We start from the raw sequence: 19,915 nt of genomic DNA, 5'->3' as shown, positions 1-19,915 counted from the left end.
AGCTCATCTCTCCCACCTCCTGCCCCAAGGCAGAGCCCAAGCAGAGCACCCAGGTCCTGCCACTTCTGTGCCCATGGGAAAAGGGACACTTGGGGACATTGGGGTGCTGGCAGGGCTGCCCACCCCACCCCGGGACACCCTGTGCACCAGGCAGAGCTAGTGAGGGGGGATCCCAGAGGGCCTGGCTCCAGGCATAGCCCAGCCCCTTGCCACCCTCCCAGCCCCAGGGTGGGGGGTACCTACCGTCTGCCTTGGGGTGCCGGGGGAGGCTGGCCCCTGCCTGGGCTCTAGGCTGGCACCCCCGCGCCAGCCCAGGCACAAGGGACATGGGACAGGGGGGCGGCAACAGCGGCACACGGGGCATTATTTAGCAATGTTCTTTTATTTCCAGTTTTAAGGTGAAAAGATGCCTTTAAATCTTCAATTAAATACTCCATAAAGAAAAAAAAAAAAAAAGAAAAAAAATTATTTACAAATTCACGTGACCAGTAATTGAATCCTTGTTTTAATAATTACACGTGCGGCTCGTCACATCCGGCGCTCTATAAATACAGGGGACGCGGATGCGGGGGCCGCCCCGTCGCTTGCCCAATTGTGGTCTTAAACGTTTGGGAGGAGGATGGGGGCTTTGGGCGGGGAGGAGGGGACTCAGCCTGGCCCAGAGAGAAGGGGTCACCCCCCCTCCTCCCCGGCACCCTCCCCAGGTGTCAGAGCAGGAGCTGGAGGGGATTTATATTTAAAATAAAAAACCATAGAGGGGGGGATCCAGGCAGTGATGGAAGAATAGAGAGAGGACAGGGGAGGGGGAGAAATCACGCTCCTGTCCCCAAACCAAATTTAATAAGTTTATATATATATAATCTCTCTATATTTCAGCAAGAAGTGGGGAGGAGGAAGAGGAGGGGGGAGAGGAGGGGAGAAATATGTCCCCATCCCATCCCCCCTCCCCACGACATGAGTCCAGGGGTGCTCTGCCCCGCTCCTGGAGACCTGATGTGCCTGCACTGGAAGGCGGGAGAGGAGGGGCCCCAAGGGGACCCACCACAGCCGCCGCCTCCATCAGCATCCGTTTATTATCATCACAACATAGTACAGGCCTCGCAAACAGAACCAGGACGGGGCGAGGAGGGAGAGGAGGAGAACTGAAAAGAGAGAGGGGGGCTGCGGGGGGCACAGCAGGTCCCTCAGCCCTGACATCAGCAAGTCCAGGGGGGCCAGGGGTGGGAGGGGATGGAGTTGCTCCCCAGGGTGCCCTGCTCTCTCTCCCCCCCTTCCTCCTCCTCCTCCTCACGGTTGCTCAGTTGTTATCCGACTCGTCCTCAGCTTCCCGGAGCCAGGTGAAAAAGGCCGTCACCGATTTGAGAGCCACCCCTTTGCCCTGCTGCTCGGCCAGGTCCTTGCTGGACTCCCATTTGTAGAAAGCTTCCTCCTTGATGACATCCTCATCGTAGAGAGCGTCAAAGAACATCCGCAGCAGGTCTGAGGTGGGGACAAAGTGAGGCCCTTGCCATTCCCCAGCCACCAGCTGCCCTGCTGGGGTGGGGACCCACCTGCCACCTCCCTCCTGAGCCCACCCATCCCACGACACTCACTGGGAGGCTGGTCCAACTTCACCACCAAGGCTTGCAAGGCGTAGAGCGCCTGGAGCTCCTTCTGCTCGTCCCGCAGGTACTTCTGCAGCAGCTTGGCTTGGTTGCGGATGACCAGGGCATCCACGCGGTAGGGGTTCTCAACTGTGGGAGATGGGGTGTGAGAGGGGGCACAGCAGGAGCAGAGGGACCTACTCCCACCCCGTCTCACCCCTCTACTCACAGATGATGGCCGAGTGGCACACGGACGTCATCAGGGCCCTGATAAAGGTGTTGGACGAGACCTGCTGCTCGCTCAGGTTGGCCTGTAGGAGGGAGGATAGAGGGGCTGTGAGGTGGGGAGGGAGCCAGGAGGGAGTCTCCGGATCTGCGGGCGCTGCACCCACACCCTCACCTCGATCCAGTCGTATATTCTTTGGTTGTTCGGGTTCTCCTTCAGCAGTTTGTCCATTTGCTTGTACAGCTCCTCTGAGGTCAGCTCCTTGCGGCTCGGCGTGTCCGAGCTATCCCCCATCGTGTACTCCAATTTCTGGGGGAGCAGGCAGAGACCAGCTGTTAAAGGCAGGACAGGGGAACACCACACTCCTGGCAGCAGGACCCCCAGGGTCCCCCCCCATGGCCCATCTTTGCCCCTCGCTGCCACTGAGCTCCCACCTGCTCTGTGACAAATTTGTTGACATCCTGGTCCTCGGGCAGGAATTCCTTCCAGCTCAGGCCCCCATCCCGCCACAGCTTGCCTGCGGTTTTCTGGCTCTGCAGGACAGACAGACAGTCAGTCTCAGCACCTCACACCCTTCATCTCCAGAGAGGGCGATACTGTGGCTTGGCCATGCCACCCCCATGCCCCAGACACAGCAAGGGATGGCCCTGGCCGTCCTCTCAGGTGGCAGAGGGGTTCAATCCCCACATGCCAACCTGCCTGCCTCGAGCAGGCTTCCAGCTCCTGAGGCAGCAGCCGGCAGCTACGCGGAGCCCCATGCACTTACCATGCCCTTGCACAACAAGCCCAGCACCTCGACCAGCAGCGTGGTGGCCTTCCCGATGGGTACCAGGGGCTTCGTTATCTCCCTGCGGGGCACGAGAGACCTGGTTGAGCTATCTGCACCCCCAGGAGCCCCCCCATGGCAACCCCACAGAGGAGCACAGCCCTCACCTGAACAGCTCCTCCATAGGAATGCCTTCCTCTTGCAGGATGGGGGTGATGAGTTCGGCCAGGTACAGCCAGATGTGAGGGATGTCAATCTCCATGTCTTCTGCGATCTCCAGGATCTCCCGCAGCCTGCAGGGCAGAGGGGGGGCTGTTGGGATCCAGCAGCCCCCGTGCCCTTGGCTGGGAGGGACCTCGGAAGGTCTCAGAGATGAGCCCTGCTCAAGGCAGGGCCGAATTCAAAGTAGGGGCAAATACCAGCTTGGGGCCAGGCTGCCCCAGCCCCTCACCCTTTGTAGTACTGCTCCTTGGAGAGCGTGCCCGCCTTCACCAGCTGGCACAGCAGGACCCCCATGTGCTCGCGGGAGATGGTGCTCCTCTCCAGTGTGGACTCAATGCCGTTCTGCACAAAGATGTAGAGCGAGGAGGGGCTGCCCAGCTCCTGCACGCACTGCAGGGCCTCCTGCGGGGAAAAGGGGGGTCAGCACTGCCCCACGGCCCGGCTCGGCTCCCCTCTTCTTCATCCAGGCACGACCAGCACCCTGCCCAACAGTGCTACCACCCAGGGAAGCAGAGAGTGTGTTATGGGGGCCATGTGGTGTTGTGCCCGGCCACCCCCTCCTCTCACCTTCATGTCATTGATGTGCAGGTATTCCTCTATGATTGCCTTGGATTTCTTCTCCAGCTCCTCTTCCGACAGTGCAGGCTTGGGGGATGCTGCGGGAGGTGCTGGCTCTTGCTTAACTGTGAGGAGAAAGCAAGGATCAGGCACCGCCTGGGACAGGCAGAGCCCCAGGTCGCGGCCAGCCCCCCCGGACACTGCTCCTCCCCAGCTCACTGGTCTCTCGGCTCCTGTCCCGTTCCTCCGTCATGCTAGCAGCCTTGCGCACGGCCTCGGGGCCGCCCTGCTTCTCCCGTTCTCGGCTCCTGTCCTCTGTCTCTTTGCTGAAGCTCCTCTTGGTGAGGGCAGACCTGTTCCTGTCTGCCCGCTCCCCCCGGTCAGGACGCTCCAGGCGGTCGCTGCCCTTCTCCGAACGCGACTCCCGCTCCCCTCTCTCTCCAGCCTTCTCTGACCTGTCGCGGCTGGAGCTGCTCCTGGGAGGGAGGAGGACAGATATAGCATGAAGAGCCCATTGCCACCCTCCCTGACCCCAGACTGCAGAGCTCTGACAGGCAAGGCTCTCCCACTCCAATCCCAGCCCTTCCCAGGGCGTCTTTGAGCACCTGACCACCCTCAGGGGAAAACTTTTCCCCATTTCTCCCGTTTCAGCTCAAACCCTCTGCCTTTTGCCCTGACCCTTGGCATGGCTGAGCAGAGGCTGGCCCCACCCTGCCCACACCTTCCCCCTGCTGCAGACTGTGGCGAGATGCCCCTTTGTTTTCCTCTCCTGAACAAACCCAATTCCAACTCTCCTTGGGGACCTCGTGCTGCAGCCTCCACAGGGCTCCCTCCAGCCCATTGATGTCCACCTGGTCCTGGGGCTCCCAGATCAGACCCAGCACCCCGGTGTAGCCCCCCAAGTGCCGACCAGCAGGGAGGAAGCCCAGGGTAGGGTCAGCCTTCTTTGCCACCAGGACTCATCCCTGGCTCCAAGCCCCCATCTTGCCACAGGGGGATTATTCCAGCCCAGATGCCATACGTTTGCCTATATATTGACTGACCACCGCCCAGTTTGGGGGGTTCCTCCCTGGGCTGCAAAGTAACACGGCCAGCCCTGCCTTGGTGTGTGGGCCCTCACCTCTGCACCACGCGGCGGGACTCCAGGCTCTCGGCAGGAGTTGACTGCTGGAGCGCTGAGAAGCGGTTCAAGGTGCTCGTGGCTGGTCGCCCTGAATCAGATGCTGGGCGTGAAAAGAGGGGAGTCTCAGAGTTCAGCACCTCCCCGGTACAGGAGCCACCGGGGGAAGGATCCCCCCACCCCCCCCCCCACCCCCGCCCCGTCCAACGGTGCCCAGCCAGCCCCACGTTGCCTACCTGAATCTGCAGGCTTTGCGCCAGACCCTCCGCTGCTGCCTTTGCCCCAGCTCAGCCGCCCACCCGGTGCAAAGAGCTGGTTGTTGGAGTCGATGGATCCAGGCTGCAGGCAGAGAGAGAGAGAGAGAGAGAGAGAGAGAGAGAGAGAGAGAGAAAGGGGGAGAGAGAGAGTCAGCTCTGAACCCCATACCAAGGCAGGATGTGGGCCAGGCAGTCAGCTCAGCTGCCCACACTGCACCCCCAGCCTCACCTTGGTGATCTTCGTTAGCCGGCTGGTGTCGATGGGCCGGTTGCCCTTGCTGATGGGCACTGTGTTCCAGCCATCATCTGCGACCAGGCTCCCGCGCCCACCTGGGCACAAGGGGACAGACATCAGGCGCAGCCCGGCCTCGAGCACTGCCCAGTGGGAGCAACCCACCCTTGGCAGCCTCAGGCGATCCCGAACCCGGGCACTCACTGCTGGAGGATGGCCCAGGGGGTCCTCTCCTCTTGTCCTTTGACATGAGTTGCTGCACTTTGATGTGTTCCCGATGCTCCTCCATCTCTGCTTCCTTGTGGATCTGGTCGATGGTTTTGGGGCCCTGGTCTCCTCGCCGGGGTACCCAGCTATTCTGCAGAGGGCAGGGAAGGAGGGAAGAGGGCACTGAGCTGGCTGGAGGACGGAGGCAGAGACATCTGTCCTTCCCAGCTATCCCACCCTCAAAGCCTCAGGCCAGTCTCCTGCCCCGGCCATCTCAGCTCCCCATGTGCTGTGGCAGCTTTTGGCACAAAAGGGCTCAGTTTCTGGAGCCCCCCTGCATTAAACAGCTGCCGGTTACTGTGTGCCCACTACCACTACCATGCTAACCAAGGGCTGGGGGCTAGCATGGTGTCTCTGGGGCTGGCCACAGCTTACATATCCACCTCTCCGCTCCCAGGGACACACAGACTGCTGGCACTCAGAGGACACAGGCCAGCAGCTCCATGGGACCAAATAAGGGACAGAGGACAGTCCCCAGGCAATAACAGGCCACAACGCGCCTTACCCGTCTGAGGTCAATCACATCCTGCAGCATGAAACGGATTCGGGATGATGTCTTCTTCTCTTTGATGATCTTCTCCATCTGATTGAAGTACTGGTCCATCCTGGGCTATAGAGGGACAGAGTCATGGTCACATCCCTCCCGAAGGCAAGGGCAGGGCAAGGCAGGGCAGGGCAGGGCAGGGCAAGGGGTACCTTGGCCTTCTCAAAGTCCAAGTCCTTGCCAATGGTGGTAAGCAGGCGGCAAAGGCACTCAAGAGACTCCTCATCATGGTTTTTGAGCAGCTTCACCACGCAGTCGTGCATGATGGCCTCCGTCAACATCTTCAGTTTGAAGAGCTCTCCAATGAACTTGATGTTGCCCAGGGATCGCCGGCGGGCCTTGTCCCGCGCCTCCTCCAGCTCGTCCTTCATGCGCGCCTTCTCCTCGGGCTGCAGGGAGGGCACAGGGTAGCTCAGAGCCCAGAGCCACCCCGAGGACACCCATGCCAGCCCTCAGCCACAGCCTCCCACCCCAACTCACAGCACTGGCATCATCCATCTCCTTTTGCCGCTTCTCAAAGATCTCATCATCGTCCTTGTCCTTCTCAAACTCCTTCTGGCAGCGGTTGAGCAGCAGCTTGCGGAAGTTCACAGTCACCGTGGGCTTGTCTGTTGTGGGCACTTTGAGCTGCAGGGAGAGGTACAACCCAGGCAAGGAGCATGAGTCGTATCTCCCCCAAAAGCTGGCCAGCTAAGGCCCAGACACTGTTCAAATCACGGGGAAGCCACCCTACACCCTTGTGACGCCCTGCTAAGACTCTGGACTTGATCCTCCATCCACTTACCCCAGCTTCCCCACCCCACACAGAAGGGCGTGCGCCCTTCTGACCTCAGCCAAGGCCCCCCCAAACAAACCCCTGCCAGCTCAGCGGGAGACCCCCCAACTCCTGCTCACCCCCATAAGGCAACGGCACATGTTAGCATAGGCAACAGAGAAGTTTGGCTCCGAGATGGCCTTCTCGAAGACGAGGTCGATGACACCCTTGAGCCGCTCCTCCGTGTCGATGGACAACTCCATCACCTGCTTCATCAGCTGCTGGAACATCTGGGGAGTCAGCTTGTTGAGGATGCTGCGGACACGGCGGAGCAGTTCCTGCAAGGACAACAGGGTCAGTGAGAGGCCAGGCACATCCCCCCGCTGCCCTCCCACTGCCCACCTGGCCCAGCTCCCACCTGCGTCTTGATATTCTCAGGATCCTCCTCCTCGGAGGCACGCTTGCTGCTGGGTTTCCAGGCCTTCTCGGCCTTGTTCAGCTTGACATCCTCATTGAGGGACACAGTGGCAATGATTTTGCGGGGCTCCTTCCTCTGGCTCTGCTGGGAGCGGCGGGGACCCAACCCTGAGGGCTGACACAAGGAGAAGAAACTCAGCTCTTTGCTCTGGGATCAGCCAGGCCGGCTCCTGAGGCATCCCCATCTGCCTGCTCAGATCCTCAGCTCCATCATGGATATCAGTGGCCCAGACACAGCGGCTCGAAGGCTTGATCATCACAGAGAGGCGGAGGGGGACGGCGTGGGTGAAACGAGGAGATACTCACCAGGCCCCGGTTGCCCATGACGGGCCGGCCGAGGTTGGCGAAGGAGGGGGTGAAGTCAGGGCTGCAGTTCATGCCGCTGAGGCGGATGGGGTCGAGCGCCCGCAGTGGGGTCTTGTTGGCCTGCGAAGGTACACAGGGCTGAGGATGCCCGGGGGCAGAGGAGCGGGATGGATCCATCCCCCAGCCTCAGCGCCGGGACAAGGAACTGGAAAGAAGGCCCCCAAGGTGCCCCCACACACCTACCCCAGGCTCAAGGCTCGTTGCAGATGCTGCAACAGAACCCCAAGCACAGCAGGTAAGTCCCTGCCCTGCCTTGACAAGGCACAAAGAGGAGCCAGACCCCCAACCTGGGCACCTCCCACGCTCCCCCGATTTCCAGGGCCGCACCGACCTTGTCCAACACCACGTCTGTGATCTGGGGCAGCCCCTCAGGTTTCTGCATGCTGGCAAAGATGAACTGGAAGCCCAGCAGGAACTCCCGGTCGTATCGCTTTTTCTCCTCAGGGTTCAGTGGCTTCCATTGCTCTGCAGTGGGGGGCAAGAAGGAGATCCTGATGTGGCCTGTCCTGCATCCTCCACTCTGAGATGTGGCAGGTCCAGGCCCACCCAGAACCAGTGAGGCAGGACGTAGACAACCAAAGAGCTACCCCAGCCTAAAACGCCACAAGCACAATGCTGCTTGCTTCGACAGAAAGCCAGATGCCACCAGCTCCCTGCCTCCTGTCAGGACCCTTGCACTGGGGCCTCTGTCCCTCACCCCGTGCCACGTTTGGGGACAAGACAGGAGGAGAGCGTGAGGTTTGACAGCTGGACCATGCCACCCCCACCCTCCCCACCGCTGGGTCCCATCAGAGGCCCGGGCCAAGGCTCAGCTCACCTTCCTTGTAGCGGTACTTCTGGTCGGCAGCCTTGCCCTTCTCCGGGGCCAGCTTGTCCTCCTTCTCCTCCCACGTCTCCTCCGACTCTTCCTGTGGACGGGTGGGGGCCGCATCCTCCACTTCGCGGGCAGGGGCAGACGCGGGGGGCTTGTTCTCTGCCTCTGAGGCACTGTCGCTGATCTGGGACTGCATCGGGAGGGAGGGAGGCAGCAGTCACACCACGAGCCTGGCTGGTCCTGCCCCCTACACCCCGCACCCAGGTGTCCGCTCCCCCTCAGATCCTCATTACCATCAGGGAGCATCAGTGGCCCAGACACGATGGCACAAAGCAAAGTTCATCACAGGAGGAGACGGGACACAGGGTGACGCCTGGACACCCCCAGGACACTCACCTCTTTAAAGGCATCCAGCAAATCGCCTACTGCCTCCTTCTTGTTCAGCTCCTTCATCCTTCGCTTCTTCTTTGGCACCGACACGGCGACTGGGAGGAGAGACAGGGAGGTGAAGGACAGGAACCCTCCCAGTCCCCCGCGTACCCTGACGCCAGCTCTGGGGTCACCAGCGAGGCCCCAGTAACACCAGGCGAACTTCAGGATGGGGCCACAGGGAGCCACAGGGCTGTGGTCCTGCCACCCCAGCACAGCTCTCGTCCCCAAACACGCTGTGTACTCACTTGGGCACCTGCAGCCCCGCAGATCCCACAGCCCACCAAGGCACCCCACTCCCTAAACAAGCACCCCAGAATACACCCTGTACAGATGCACCTCACACCTCTCCCCATCCAGCTGCCGCACCCCAAATTTACCCTGTGCCTCTGTGAAACACCCCATCCACAGCTCCTCCCTAGCGCAGCACTCCCCATCCTCCTGAGCGGATCCCAGCAGACACCCACACTCCTCTGCAGGGCAGTCCTTATGGGGACACCCCCATACATACCTCTGCCCCCATATATGCTCCCCTCCCTGGCACCCCTATACACCACCCCATATAGAGGTGCTCCCCAGAAGCACATCTGCCCCCAGGTTTCCCTCCTATAGCCCCCCTGTACAGTGCTCTGTATAAACACGTCCTGTGTACCCATCTTCCCCATCCTGCCCCAGTACCCCTATGTAAGCCCCACACTCCTTTACAGAGTGTTTAAAAAAATAGAGAGACATACCTTCACCCCAGCACACCCCCAGGGCACCCCACTTTCCCCAGGCACCCCTATGAACCTGCACACCCCTACGCAGGGTGCCCCCCACAGCTACAGCCTCACAGCTCCACACCTTCCCTGCCACCCCTCCCCGCACTGCACCTCCCCGTGTCCCCAGACAGCAGGGTACAGCCCTCAGACACAACCCCAATACACCCACCCTACACTCACACATTAGGCATCACATAAAACACACTTCCCTCATGACACCCCATTCCCCATGACCCAGAGCACCCCACACGTGCACCCCTCTGTACCCACCCCGTACCCCTGCATACAGACGCACTCCCCAGACATCTCTCCCCATCCACAGGCACCTTGTGTCCCCCCCCCAGCACCCCATACCCACATGTCCAGAGTCACCTAACCCTGCCCCCCTCTCCAACACCCTCCCCGTAGCCCATGCCTAGCACCGCACCTGGATGACCTCCACATCACCCAACACCCATCCTGGGGCACCCTGCACGCCCCAGCCCAGCATCCCCAACCTTGCGCGGTCGCCTCCGAGGTCTGCGAAGGGGCAGGGGCTGGGCTCGAGCTCCGCTCCTGGGCCTCGCCCGGGCCTTCGCTCTCCTCCTCCTCCTCCTCTGCTGGGGGGGAGGCAGGGGTGCCAGGCTGGGCCGGCTCCTCAGGCTCCGAGATGGGGCTGACGTCCGACTCGGGCTGCTCCTCACTCGGCTCCGCTCTGCCGGTGCCCTCCACCCCGTTGGGCAGGGGCAGCTCTTCAGGCTGGGCGATGGGGGAGTCCAGGGTGGGTGCGGGCACCGGCGCGGGCACTGGCTGGCACACGGGCACCTCGGGGACCGGCTCAGGCACCTCTTCTAAGACCCCGTTGGCCTCGGCAGCGGGCTCGGCAGCAGGCTCGGGGCAGGGCTCTTCCCGGGGCGGTGGGGGACTGGGGGAAGCGAGTTTGGCGGGTGCTTCGGGGGCCTGCGGTACGACGGGTGGCGGCGACGGCGTGGCCGGCACCGGGGGCACGGCTGGCATTGGGGGTACAACGGGCATCGGCGACGCCTCGGGGGGCACAGGCGCCTGCAGGGGGGGCTCTGGGAGGGGAATGGCGACCTCCTCCTCCACCTCCTCCTCCTCCTCCTCCGCGGCCACGGCCACCGTGTCCATGTTGGGTGCAGGCACGAGGGGCAGCTCCACAGCCCCTGGCACTGTAGTGATGGCGCTAAACGTCTTGTGTGGGTCGGGCAGCGCCTCGCCCTGCTCCACTTTAGTGTCCACGTCCACGGGGGGCTCCATTGGCACCAGCGTCACGGCCGAGAGCACCACAGGCTCCACCTCGGGGATGAGGGGAGGGGGAGGCGACGGGGACGCCGACTTGCTGGGCTCCAGGGAGACAGGCTTGCTCACCACTAGCGCAGGCTTCGGGCGGTCATCTGCAAGGTGGGTGGTGTTAATGGGGGGGGGGCGGGGGGGGGCTCTCCGATAGGGATCACTGCTCGCCCCACATCCCCCCACCAGACCCCTCCCTCTGCAGGAGGTGTAGGGGACAGATGTGCCAACCCACATCACAAACAGGTGACGGGGACAACAGGGGTCCTCCAGTGCCCAGGAGACAGCTGGGGTGAGCAGACAGTCCCCATAAACTCTCCTGGAGCCAACACGGGGATACCAGTTGCCAGGTATGTAGGCAATGCATTTGACCCCAAAAGCCCAAGGTGAACCGAGGAACAGCAGGGCTGATATCTCACACGCTGCAGTGCCAACAACAGGGAGCCTGGCAGCAGCCGTGCCGGCTGGCACAACCACCCCCGGCACACACACTTACCTGGCCGGACAATAACTGCTACGTGGGGGGTCTCTCCATTGGCCTGGGGCTCCAAACCGCTTCCAGCCTGGGAGAGGGGAGGCAAAGAGTAAGTCCAGCAGGGCCCTGTGCACATCCCACTGCCCCAGCTGGGGGGGGTCCCCTTACCTGTGGAGGGGTGGGGGTGGATGAGGTTCTTGCTCCGGACATGATTTCTTCAGTGATGTCTTTGCCGCCTTGGTTGGGGTCTCGTATCCGAATCTGTCCACAGGGCAGGGCAGAGAGGGGAAGCTGTCAGCAGGGTGGGGGACACAGCACACAGGCCACCTCCTTCCTCTGGGCCCGATACCCCCAGGACACCCCCTTCTTCGAGGGGAGAGGAGAGAGGCTCATTCAGCGCTGTGCCTGCCCTGGCCATCCACAGCTTGGGGACCGGTGGGTGCCACCTCCCTTCCCCACGGGGCACAGCACCTCACAGACACCGGCCTGTCCTGATGCCTGGTGGGCAGGGACAGTATGGGGCAGGGCAAGCCTTGCAAGCCATCGTGCCAGGCAGCCAGTGCCATGTGTCCAGGCCAGTGCCCATCTCCAGGGGCTGGGGGGGACCTCAAGGCACCACCACACTAGCATAGGGGCCGCGGGGACACCCCCCACCTCAGGGACAGCACAGGGGATCCACCTTGGCACACAAAAGTCACAGCGAGCTCTGTGCATCCCCAGGCACAGCCCACACGCCCCCAGCCTCACTGGCCCTGTGCCTGCAGCAGGAGCCACAGGGCACCCTGCTGGGGGGCAAACTGGGGCAGAGGGATGCAGGTCTGGGACTCTGATGGGAGACACAGTGCAGCCACGGGTCTTGTTCTCCCCATCCCCAAACCTGACCTGCTCCCAGGGCAGCAAGAACAGAGCCTGAAGGGTGCCAAGGCCCCTCTGCCAAGGAAATGCCAGCATCCCCCCTCCCCAGCCCAGCAGCACCCCCTGCCCCCCAGCACGGGGCCACGTCGGCAGCTGCCTGGCTCCCCGCTATAAATAGGCCCCGCGCGAGGCCTCCGAGCGCCGGCATCTCCGGGAGCAGACAGCAGTTGGCAGCCGCGGCACCCCCGCCCCCCCGGGAGCCGTGACTCAGCACAACGCTGCCCGCCGGGACGGCCAAGGTCGCCGGCACCCGCCATGCACCCCGGTCCCCTCGCTGAGCTCCCCCAGCCTTGGGGGGGGCATCCCCCGTGCCGTCCCCCTTCCCCGGCGTGCTGCACCACATCCCATCCTGCACACCACAGGCAATGGGGCTGGCACCGTCCCCTTCTGACGCAAGCCCCCCCCCCCCCGCCGCCTGGCTCCTTACCGTCTTGCGTTCTCGTTTTGGGGGGATCGGCGGCTGCTGGCTCACAATGACCTGGGCGGTGGGGACCCCCGCTGGGAACTGCTGCACCCCCTGTGCCGGGTAATAAGCACCCGCTGGAGGAGAGGAGAGAGAGTCAGACCAGCCAACCCAGGTCCTCCAAACACGTCGTGGGGACCCCCTCGATCTCCCAAACACAGTGGTCTGTCAGGAGCCTGGGGAGCCCGTGCCGCTCCACAGCGAACCCCCATCGCATCCGGCCCGGATTGTCCCAACCCGCCTGACAGGCCTGACCGAATTCCTTCCCCGTGAAGCAGAGCGTCCCCGCGCCGCCCCCACGCCCAGCCGGGCCCCGCAGGCACCTGCCGTGCCCACCGGCTCCACGCCGTCACCGACGGCCCCGCCGGGACACCCCGCCATGCCAGGTACCGGCATCCCGGCTCTGGCAGCGGCCGCCTTCCTGCCAGCGCCCTTATCTCCCCGGGGCCGGCACCAGCCCAAGGGCGGCTCCAGACAGCCCTGTCCGCACCCTCCATTCACACCCAGGCCGAGGGGCTCCCCCGCACAGCCCAAGCCCCTGGTGAGCCCAGCCCAGAGGAGGGAGCCGCACGGGGGGGCCGGAGGCAGAGCTGGAGCCCATCCAGGGCTGGCACAGCCCCCGAGAGGTGCTCTGCTCCTCCCAGGGTATCGGCGAGCATCACCCCCAGAGCAGTGCCACGGGGATACAGGCGTGGGGGGGGACGGGACACAGGCACAGCCGGGCCCCGGCCCCCTCCGGCTCCAGCGCCTTCCTGGCTGCGCTGAGCCTGGAACTCGCCCGTGTCTGCCCCATCCCCAAGGCAAGGACCACCCCCTCTGTCCGGGGCGGGGGGACGGAGGGGCACCGCATGGGCCTCGTATCCCAGGACGGGCCAGGCATGGTGGGCACAGAGGGAAGGAGACCCCGAGCTGTCCAGGGCGAGCCCATCTCGCCCATCGAGGGGCACACAGTGCCAGGCCACCCACCCAGTCTTGTGGGCAAGAGGCATGTTGCTGCCAGCTCCCCTGGGAACAGCTGCAGCCCCAAAGCGTTGGCGGGAGGAAAGCCCATCCCAGAACCCTGAAGAGACACCCAAGGGATGCCCCAGCACCCGACACGAAGGAGCAGCCATGCCCTGGCCCAAGTGCGGGAGCTGGCTGCTGCCAGGGGCCACCTCCCTCCTCCAAGGGGCCAGCTAGGCCCCGGGACAAAAGGGAGGGAGGACGGGCACGTACCTGGCTCAGGAGAAGCCCATCTCTGCCCCGGTTATGTTTTGCGGCCGTGCCGGGGCCTGGTCAGAGGCCTCGGCTCACATTTCTGTGTCTGTCGGGCCTCTCGGGACCGACCAAGCCTAAATATAGTCACAGCCTGGGTGGCCACATGCAAGCGGGGGAAAGAAGGGGGGGGCTGCTCACATCACCGCTCCCCAGTGCCGGGAGAGGGCAGGCATGGAGCAGCCCCAGCACCCCAGGCTCAGCAACCTGGGGAGCAGGGAGCTGAGGAGGGGTTCAGCAAGCACAAAACTGCTCACCACCTTGACAGTGAGTGAGGGGGAGCAGGGGATAAAGTCTGCCCTGGCCCTCTGCCAGGAGAGTTAAACATTAAACAGCCCTGATTTGGAAAAGGGCGGGGGTGGATGGACTGGTGGGACACGATGCGTAGCACTCAGTGCTGCTGGGAGATGGGCAACACCCCCTGCTCCCCAAAACAGCCTGTAATAGAGTCACAGAGCAAGCTGGCGGAGGAAGGAGTCTGTGCTCAGCTCCTGAGCACATGGGGCTGCAGGGAGGCCAGAGGCAGGGGAACAAAAAAAAAAGGGGGGTGCTGGGGCTGGAAGAGCACCGGGGAGCAGAGCAATCCCCCTGTCTGTACCGTAAGTCCCGAACTCTGTGGGGCTGGCTCCAGGGTAAAAACTAGGGGCACCGGGCTGAACCGGGTACTGTTGGGTTGGGACGACGTACGTGGAGCGACCCTGCAATGGAGGAGAAGACAACAGGTCAGTTACCTCCCCTGTGAGGCATGGACGTACCCCAAACCACTGACCCAAACCTGCCTGTGAACCAGCTGGGTGCCAGGGCAGGGAGCAGGATGCAGGCAAAGTGGGCACCAGGTGCCTCAGTGAGGCTGCCGAGGAGGGGGACCAGCGCTGCCTGCTGCCTCTCTACAGAGCCAGGCAACACCCCGCTCAAATCAGTGGCTGCTCAGAGAGCCTGGGGGACGCCTTCCACCCTCCCAAAACAGACCTGGGCTCCAACCCCGGGCAACACTCCCCACCAGCGCCCACCCCAGCCCCCTCCTGCAGAGCCCGGGGCACTGCCCTCACCTGTCCGGGAATGTAATAGGCTCCTTGGGAAGGTGTGTAGGATATCTGGGAGGGTATCATCATCACCTGGGAAGCAGCCGGATACACATGGGCAGGGGGGCCGGGCCGGGCCGTCGTGTTACTCTGCACACGGGACGCGCTGGCGGGAGGCTGCGCCCTGTTCTGGTAGAAATGCTTGGGGAGAGATGGGGCACGGCGTCAGGTGGGGCGCCAGCACCCCCACACCCAGGGTGGGACACCCCCCCACCCCACCCCATGGGGGAGCAGCCTGGCAGTGTGCATCACCCCAAAAAGTCAGCCTGGGCACGGGAAGAGAGGAGCAGCTCCGGGGCGGGGGGGATGGAGAGAGGGGAGTGCCCCCCCCCCGCCCCCCCTCCCCTTCCCAGAGCTGACACCCCCACCCCAGCACCATCCTGTCCCCACGCACCTGAGGGGCCGCCTGGGTCCACCCGACCCAGCTCATGCCCGGCGTGGCCCCCTCCCAGCCCGACGGGGGCCGGCAGCTCCAGCGCCCGGAGCCGGCCACGGCCGCACGCAGCTTGGCGGCGGCGGGTCCCGGCGTGCCTCGCACCGGTTCCTGGCGCTCGCACTGAATGCTGGGACCTGTAGTCCCGCCGTGCCGAGCCGTACCGGAGCCGGACAGCCAGGGCGTGCAGAGCCGGCTATTTCCCCGCCGGCCCACGCCGTTCATCCCAACCCGGCTTCTTTGCCAGGCAGGAGCATCCCCAGGAGCAGCAGCTCAAGCCCGCAGCGAGTGGGCAAGGAAGGGTCCACACACGCACCCCGGGGCAAGGAGAAAGTGTTACCTGAAGAGACCTGAATCCTCCCTGTTAGCAAGCGCACGCGTACAGAGGGAAAAGGGGAAAGAGAGAGACAGGAGTTACCCATATTGGGACAGGGCTTGGACGCAGGGTGGCTGGCAGAGGAGGGGACAGAAGGCTGGGGAGCCCTTTGCCCAGTGTCCGTGTTCCATTGGGGTCTCCCATAGGGACACCTCAAGGGGCAGGGAAGGGTTTGAGGGGCTCCCAGCTGGCCCAGCCAAGGACATCACCAGATCTGTCCCCAGCAGCTCCTCCACAGAAGAGGGCTGATGGAGGTCCAGAGCCTTGCACAGCACCACAGGGCCTCTGGAGACCCCCGCGAAGTGGGGAGGAAGAGGAAGAAGAGGATGAGGAAGGGCACAGGCAGAAGCAGCAGCCTGGGCCAGGGTTAGCACAGGCACGGCCACATGCTGCAGGCTTCATGCAACGAGGAAACTGGGGAGACACTGCAGGGAAACCCTCCCCAAATCGAGCGGGTGCCCCCCCACTTTCCCCAGACGAGCCTGTCCCCCAGCTCTGGTGTTCCCACGTGCTCCCCAGCCCCCTCATGCCCAGGGTGGGTGTTTCTGTGCAGTGTCGGGACAGGGTGCTCGGCATGCGGGGTGGGGGAAGTGGGTTAGTACCTGCTGGTGAATAGCCCGAGGCCCTGCTGGAAACTGAGAGAGGAGGAGAGGGAGGTTTGGGGCAGGGGAGGAAGGAGAGAAGAGCAGTCACTCGGTGGGCATTCCCCAGCCGGAGGCGTCTACCCCCCCCACCCCAGGGCCAGGAGGTCCCCAGGCAGCGGTCACAGTCCAGATCATGGGCACGCATCCCCTCACAGGCACACGCCAGCCCCGAGGGACACCACGAGGCTCCTTGCACCCCTGGGCACCACAGCGGTGGGGGCTACTCGGCCAGGAGGCAGAAAGCTGCTGGATGCCCCCCCATCGCCCCCTCCAACGCGGGGCAAAGCCCTTACCTGGCGCGGCTGAGAAGGCGTATTCATTTGTGAGGTCGGTGCCGGGTTAAAAACCACAGGTGCCGTCTGACCGGGTGGGAACGTCGGCTGGAGGGAGGCAGGGAGGGAAGGAGATGGCACCGCTGCCCCTGGCACGAACTGGGGAGGCAAAGTTGGGTCCCCCCAACCCTGAAGGGGCCGGTTACCTGCGGCAGTCCGGGAGAAGGGGCAGGGTGCGGGGCTGTCGGGGCTCCTCCTGTGGGCTGTGGAGCTTTGTTCATTTCATGGGGTTGTGCATAAGGATCCCCTCGCTATCTGCAGGGACAGGGACAGCGGGCGTAAGCTGGAGGCGGGCAGCACCCCGGGCATCTGTCTCCTGTCCACGTCAGCCCCAAAAACGGGACATTTCCAGCCCCTCAGCGTAAAGCCAGACACCGGCCATGCCCCACAGATGGTACCCCACCAGGGCACAGACCCCACCCACCCCCTCCTGCCCCACTGGGGCACAGGGAGAGGGTGAGCACTGCCAGGTCACCCAGCGCGGGTAGGTCCCCACACCCCATGGAGCAAAGTCCCCCATCGTGCCCCAACCCCAGCCGTGTCCACCAGCAGGACTGACCCCCCCCGAGGTGACCCCACAGAGTCCGGCCGGGTGCCCCACACAAACGGGCACCAGCGCCCGTGACCTGCCACCAGCACCCAGGCCACCACCAACTCCAGGGGGCTGGGTGGGCCGGCGGCACCCCGGCGTCAGCCGTGCCCAGCTCCACCCCAGCTGACCTACTAAGCGCTTCCCCTGGCCGGCCAAACCTGTTCCTGCCGGTGGTGCCGGGTCCCCGGCGTACCCGCAAACGCCTACCGGGAAGGGCAGGGAGCAGCTCCCGCGTGCCCCCGCGCCACCGACGCTCCTGCCCGCTGCCCTGCCTGGGGGAGCTCCCAGTCCCCGGTCACTGCCAGCACCCAGGCGGCCTGGGCACCCTCCCGGCTTGTCCCCGGGAGGGACTTGGCAGCCGGTGCTGTTCTCCCCGCCCCAGTGCAAAGGCCACCAGGGCAGGAAGGAGAGGCAGTGCCCCCCCCCGCACCCAGCCGGGGATCCCCTGCACCCCATGGCACCCGGCGAGCCCGCTGTTGGCCGGGACACCCGAGGGAGCAGCCGCGGTGCCTCCTGTAACCTGACGCCCAGCCGCGTCAGCACTGCCGGCCCTGCCGGCCCCCAGCCCCGCCAGGCACGTCCGTCCCACCAACACCGGGACACGCAGGCACCCCCGGGCCACTGAGTGCCCTGACACCCACCCCGCCCACACACCCAGGGCTGTCCCCTGGCATGGGGGGCTGCCACCCCATCACGGGGGTCCCCCCAGGGGTCCTGCTGGGGTTTTAGGAGGCGGCAGGGGGTGGGCTGCACCCCTCGGTGCTCCCCCCGGCCCCCTACTCACGGGGGAACCGAGAGCCTGGCAGGGGCAGCCCGGTACGACTGCCCTGCCCCGGGACACAGCGGCCTGGGCCATCTTAGCTCGGCCTTAGCACTGGTCTCTTCAAAAAGAGGGGGGTGGGCGGGGGTCACACAGGGGATGGGGATGCCCGGGGACAGCCCCGGCCTCCCCGGTCCCCCAACCGCCGGTACAACCGGGAGCGAGCGGGATACTCACCCCCCCGCGGGAAAAACCTGGGCCGGCTGAGCGGGCCTGCAGAGACCGTTCATCCGACTGACTGGGAGAGAGGAAGAAGGGGGAGAGAGAGATCAGCCCGGGCCCCGCCGGGAGGAGCCCACCCCGGGCCCGCACTGCCCCCTCCCCGGCCGGCCCGGCGCTGCCCGGGCTGAGGCAGGTCCCGTCCCGGGGCCGCGGAGGGAACGGGAACCGCCGAGGGGGATCTGCAACAGGAGCAGCCGCCGCGGCCGCTGCCTCCCCCGCGCCGGGAGAGGCCGGGCCCGCGGCCTGCGCTGGGCCCGCAGCCGGGGCGGGGGGTCCCTGCCCGAGGCCGGGGCGCTCCGGACCCCTCCGAGCTGGGGAGCGGGAGGCAGGGCTCCGCGGCGGCGGGGGCTGACTCGCCGGGCGCCCGGGGGAGGGACGGACGAGGCGGGGGTCCCCGGCGGCAGGGCCGGGCAGGGCCGGGCCGGGCCAGGCCGCGGCGCCGGCGCGGGAGCAGCCGGCCCCGCCAGGCCCCAGCCCGGCCTCGCCCCCAGGCCGAGGCGGCGGCCCGACCGGCTGGCGCTGCCGGCTCCGTCCCGGGGCGGCGGGCAGGCCCGAGGCGCCGGCACCATCTTGGCGGCGGGAGGGGAACCGCGGGGCGGGGGGGGCGGGGGCCGGGGCGGCGGGGCGCGGCGAGGGGCCCGGTGCGGCATCCGGCAGCCCCGCTCCCCCCCGCGGCGGCGGCGGCCTCTGCCAAGGACACGTGTCACTGCCGGCCGCCGCCATGGCCCGCGGCCCCGCCGGCACCGGCGGGCGGGGGCGGCGGGGCACGCACCACGTGCGGCGGCCGGCGGCGGGCCTAGGCGGGCGGCGGCGGCGGGAGCACGTGCGCGGCGGCGGGGCGCACCGGCCGGCACGTGGGCGCGCGGAAGCGGCGCCGCACGGGACCACCGGGGCGGCGGAGCCGGGCCGGGCCCGGCGGAGAGCGGAGCGGGCCGGGGGCAGGGCAGGGCGAGGGAGGGGGCCGGCGGCAGGAGCGGGGCGGCGCCCACGTGGTGGCGGCGGTGGCGGGGCCCGGCGGCGCGAGGCCCGGGGCGGCGGCGCGCGGCCCGGTACCGGTCACCCCCCTCCCCCCCCCCCCCACCACCACCCGCCCCCCCGCGGCGCGCGCCCGCCCCGCCCCCGCCCGTTACCTTCAGTCTCCTTCAGCGCGCGCGGCCCGACGCAGCCGCAGCGCAGCGCAGCACGACCATTTCCGGAGCCGCGCCGCGCGCAGGGGCGGGGCCGGGCGCCGCCGCGGGGGAGGGGCGCGCGGGGGCGGGGCGCCGGCCGCCGCGCCTGAAGCCGCTCTGGGCGCCGCCCGCGGCACGTGACGCCGGCGCCTCCCTCCCCACCCCCGCTGTCACGTGGCGGGGCGGGAGGATGGGTCAGCTGGTCTGCTGGAGGGGAGGGGTGGGGCGGGGCACGCCCCCCGCTTGGCCACGCCCCCCGCGCCTGCCCTGTCCCGCGCAGCTCGTGCGGGAGCACGTGCCGCGCCGCCCGGCCCCCACCCGTGACCCGGCGTCACCCCGCTCCGCACCCGCACAGGATCCGCCCCGCGCCAACACCCACCCCCCGCGGAGCAGCACCCACCCGCACCCTGCGGCCATTGGCCTCTGCTCTCACCCGGGACTCGCACCCACCCCGCACCCACGGGACACGGCC

At 65.8% G+C, this 19,915-nt stretch overlaps 1 protein-coding gene and 2 non-coding genes across 12 annotated transcripts; all 3 read right to left on the bottom strand.

Annotated features, from left to right (window-relative positions):
* Positions 1-482: 482 nt before the first annotated feature.
* Positions 483-19,494, bottom strand: EIF4G1 (eukaryotic translation initiation factor 4 gamma 1). Of its 10 annotated transcripts, none has more exons than XM_074834142.1 (35): positions 19,405-19,494; positions 18,230-18,290; positions 16,787-16,895; positions 16,602-16,688; positions 16,267-16,299; positions 15,629-15,649; positions 14,823-14,996; positions 14,372-14,471; positions 12,484-12,596; positions 11,310-11,402; positions 11,163-11,229; positions 9,874-10,770; positions 8,583-8,671; positions 8,190-8,376; positions 7,704-7,837; positions 7,313-7,450; positions 6,948-7,121; positions 6,670-6,867; positions 6,256-6,402; positions 5,928-6,164; positions 5,737-5,841; positions 5,169-5,322; positions 4,962-5,062; positions 4,712-4,814; positions 4,476-4,578; positions 3,575-3,831; positions 3,365-3,480; positions 3,027-3,199; positions 2,743-2,868; positions 2,576-2,657; positions 2,244-2,342; positions 1,984-2,118; positions 1,813-1,894; positions 1,593-1,733; positions 483-1,479 (listed from the first exon to the last, which is right to left on the bottom strand). In XM_074834142.1, exons 3-35 carry the CDS (start codon positions 16,859-16,861, stop codon positions 1,298-1,300), a joined length of 4,923 nt encoding a protein of 1,640 aa, XP_074690243.1. In that variant the 5' UTR covers positions 16,862-16,895; positions 18,230-18,290; positions 19,405-19,494; the 3' UTR covers positions 483-1,297. The 10 variants fall into 10 exon arrangements, with proteins under 10 accessions (XP_074690243.1, XP_074690245.1, XP_074690246.1 ...); XM_074834144.1 differs by having other exon boundaries at positions 4,476-4,566; XM_074834145.1 differs by having other exon boundaries at positions 7,313-7,432.
* On the bottom strand, positions 7,196-7,268 carry LOC141927512 (small nucleolar RNA SNORD66). Its single transcript, XR_012624471.1, has one exon. It is a non-coding gene; the product is annotated as a small nucleolar RNA SNORD66 (small nucleolar RNA).
* LOC141927511 (small nucleolar RNA SNORD66) lies at positions 8,461-8,537 on the bottom strand. Its single transcript, XR_012624470.1, has one exon. It is a non-coding gene; the product is annotated as a small nucleolar RNA SNORD66 (small nucleolar RNA).
* Positions 19,495-19,915: the final 421 nt, after the last annotated feature.

The sequence above is a fragment of the Strix aluco genome, chromosome 9, assembly GCF_031877795.1.
Source record: "Strix aluco isolate bStrAlu1 chromosome 9, bStrAlu1.hap1, whole genome shotgun sequence".
NCBI lineage: Eukaryota > Metazoa > Chordata > Aves > Strigiformes > Strigidae > Strix > Strix aluco.
The sequence above is the reverse complement of the archived record's forward strand: the minus strand, read 5'-3'. Positions and strand labels throughout refer to the sequence as shown.

Excerpts from the sequence above, each read along its gene's own strand:
- EIF4G1 (XM_074834142.1), bottom strand. The coding sequence starts at position 16,861 with ATGAACAAAGCTCCACAGCCCACAGGAGGAGCCCCGACAGCCCCGCAC. Across the intron at positions 7,122-7,312 it reads TCATGGGCAACCGGGGCCTG|CCCTCAGGGTTGGGTCCCCG; the intron begins GTGAGTATCTCC and ends TCCTTGTGTCAG. Across the intron at positions 4,579-4,711 it reads CGCAAAGCCTGCAGATTCAG|CATCTGATTCAGGGCGACCA; the intron begins GTAGGCAACGTG and ends TTTCACGCCCAG.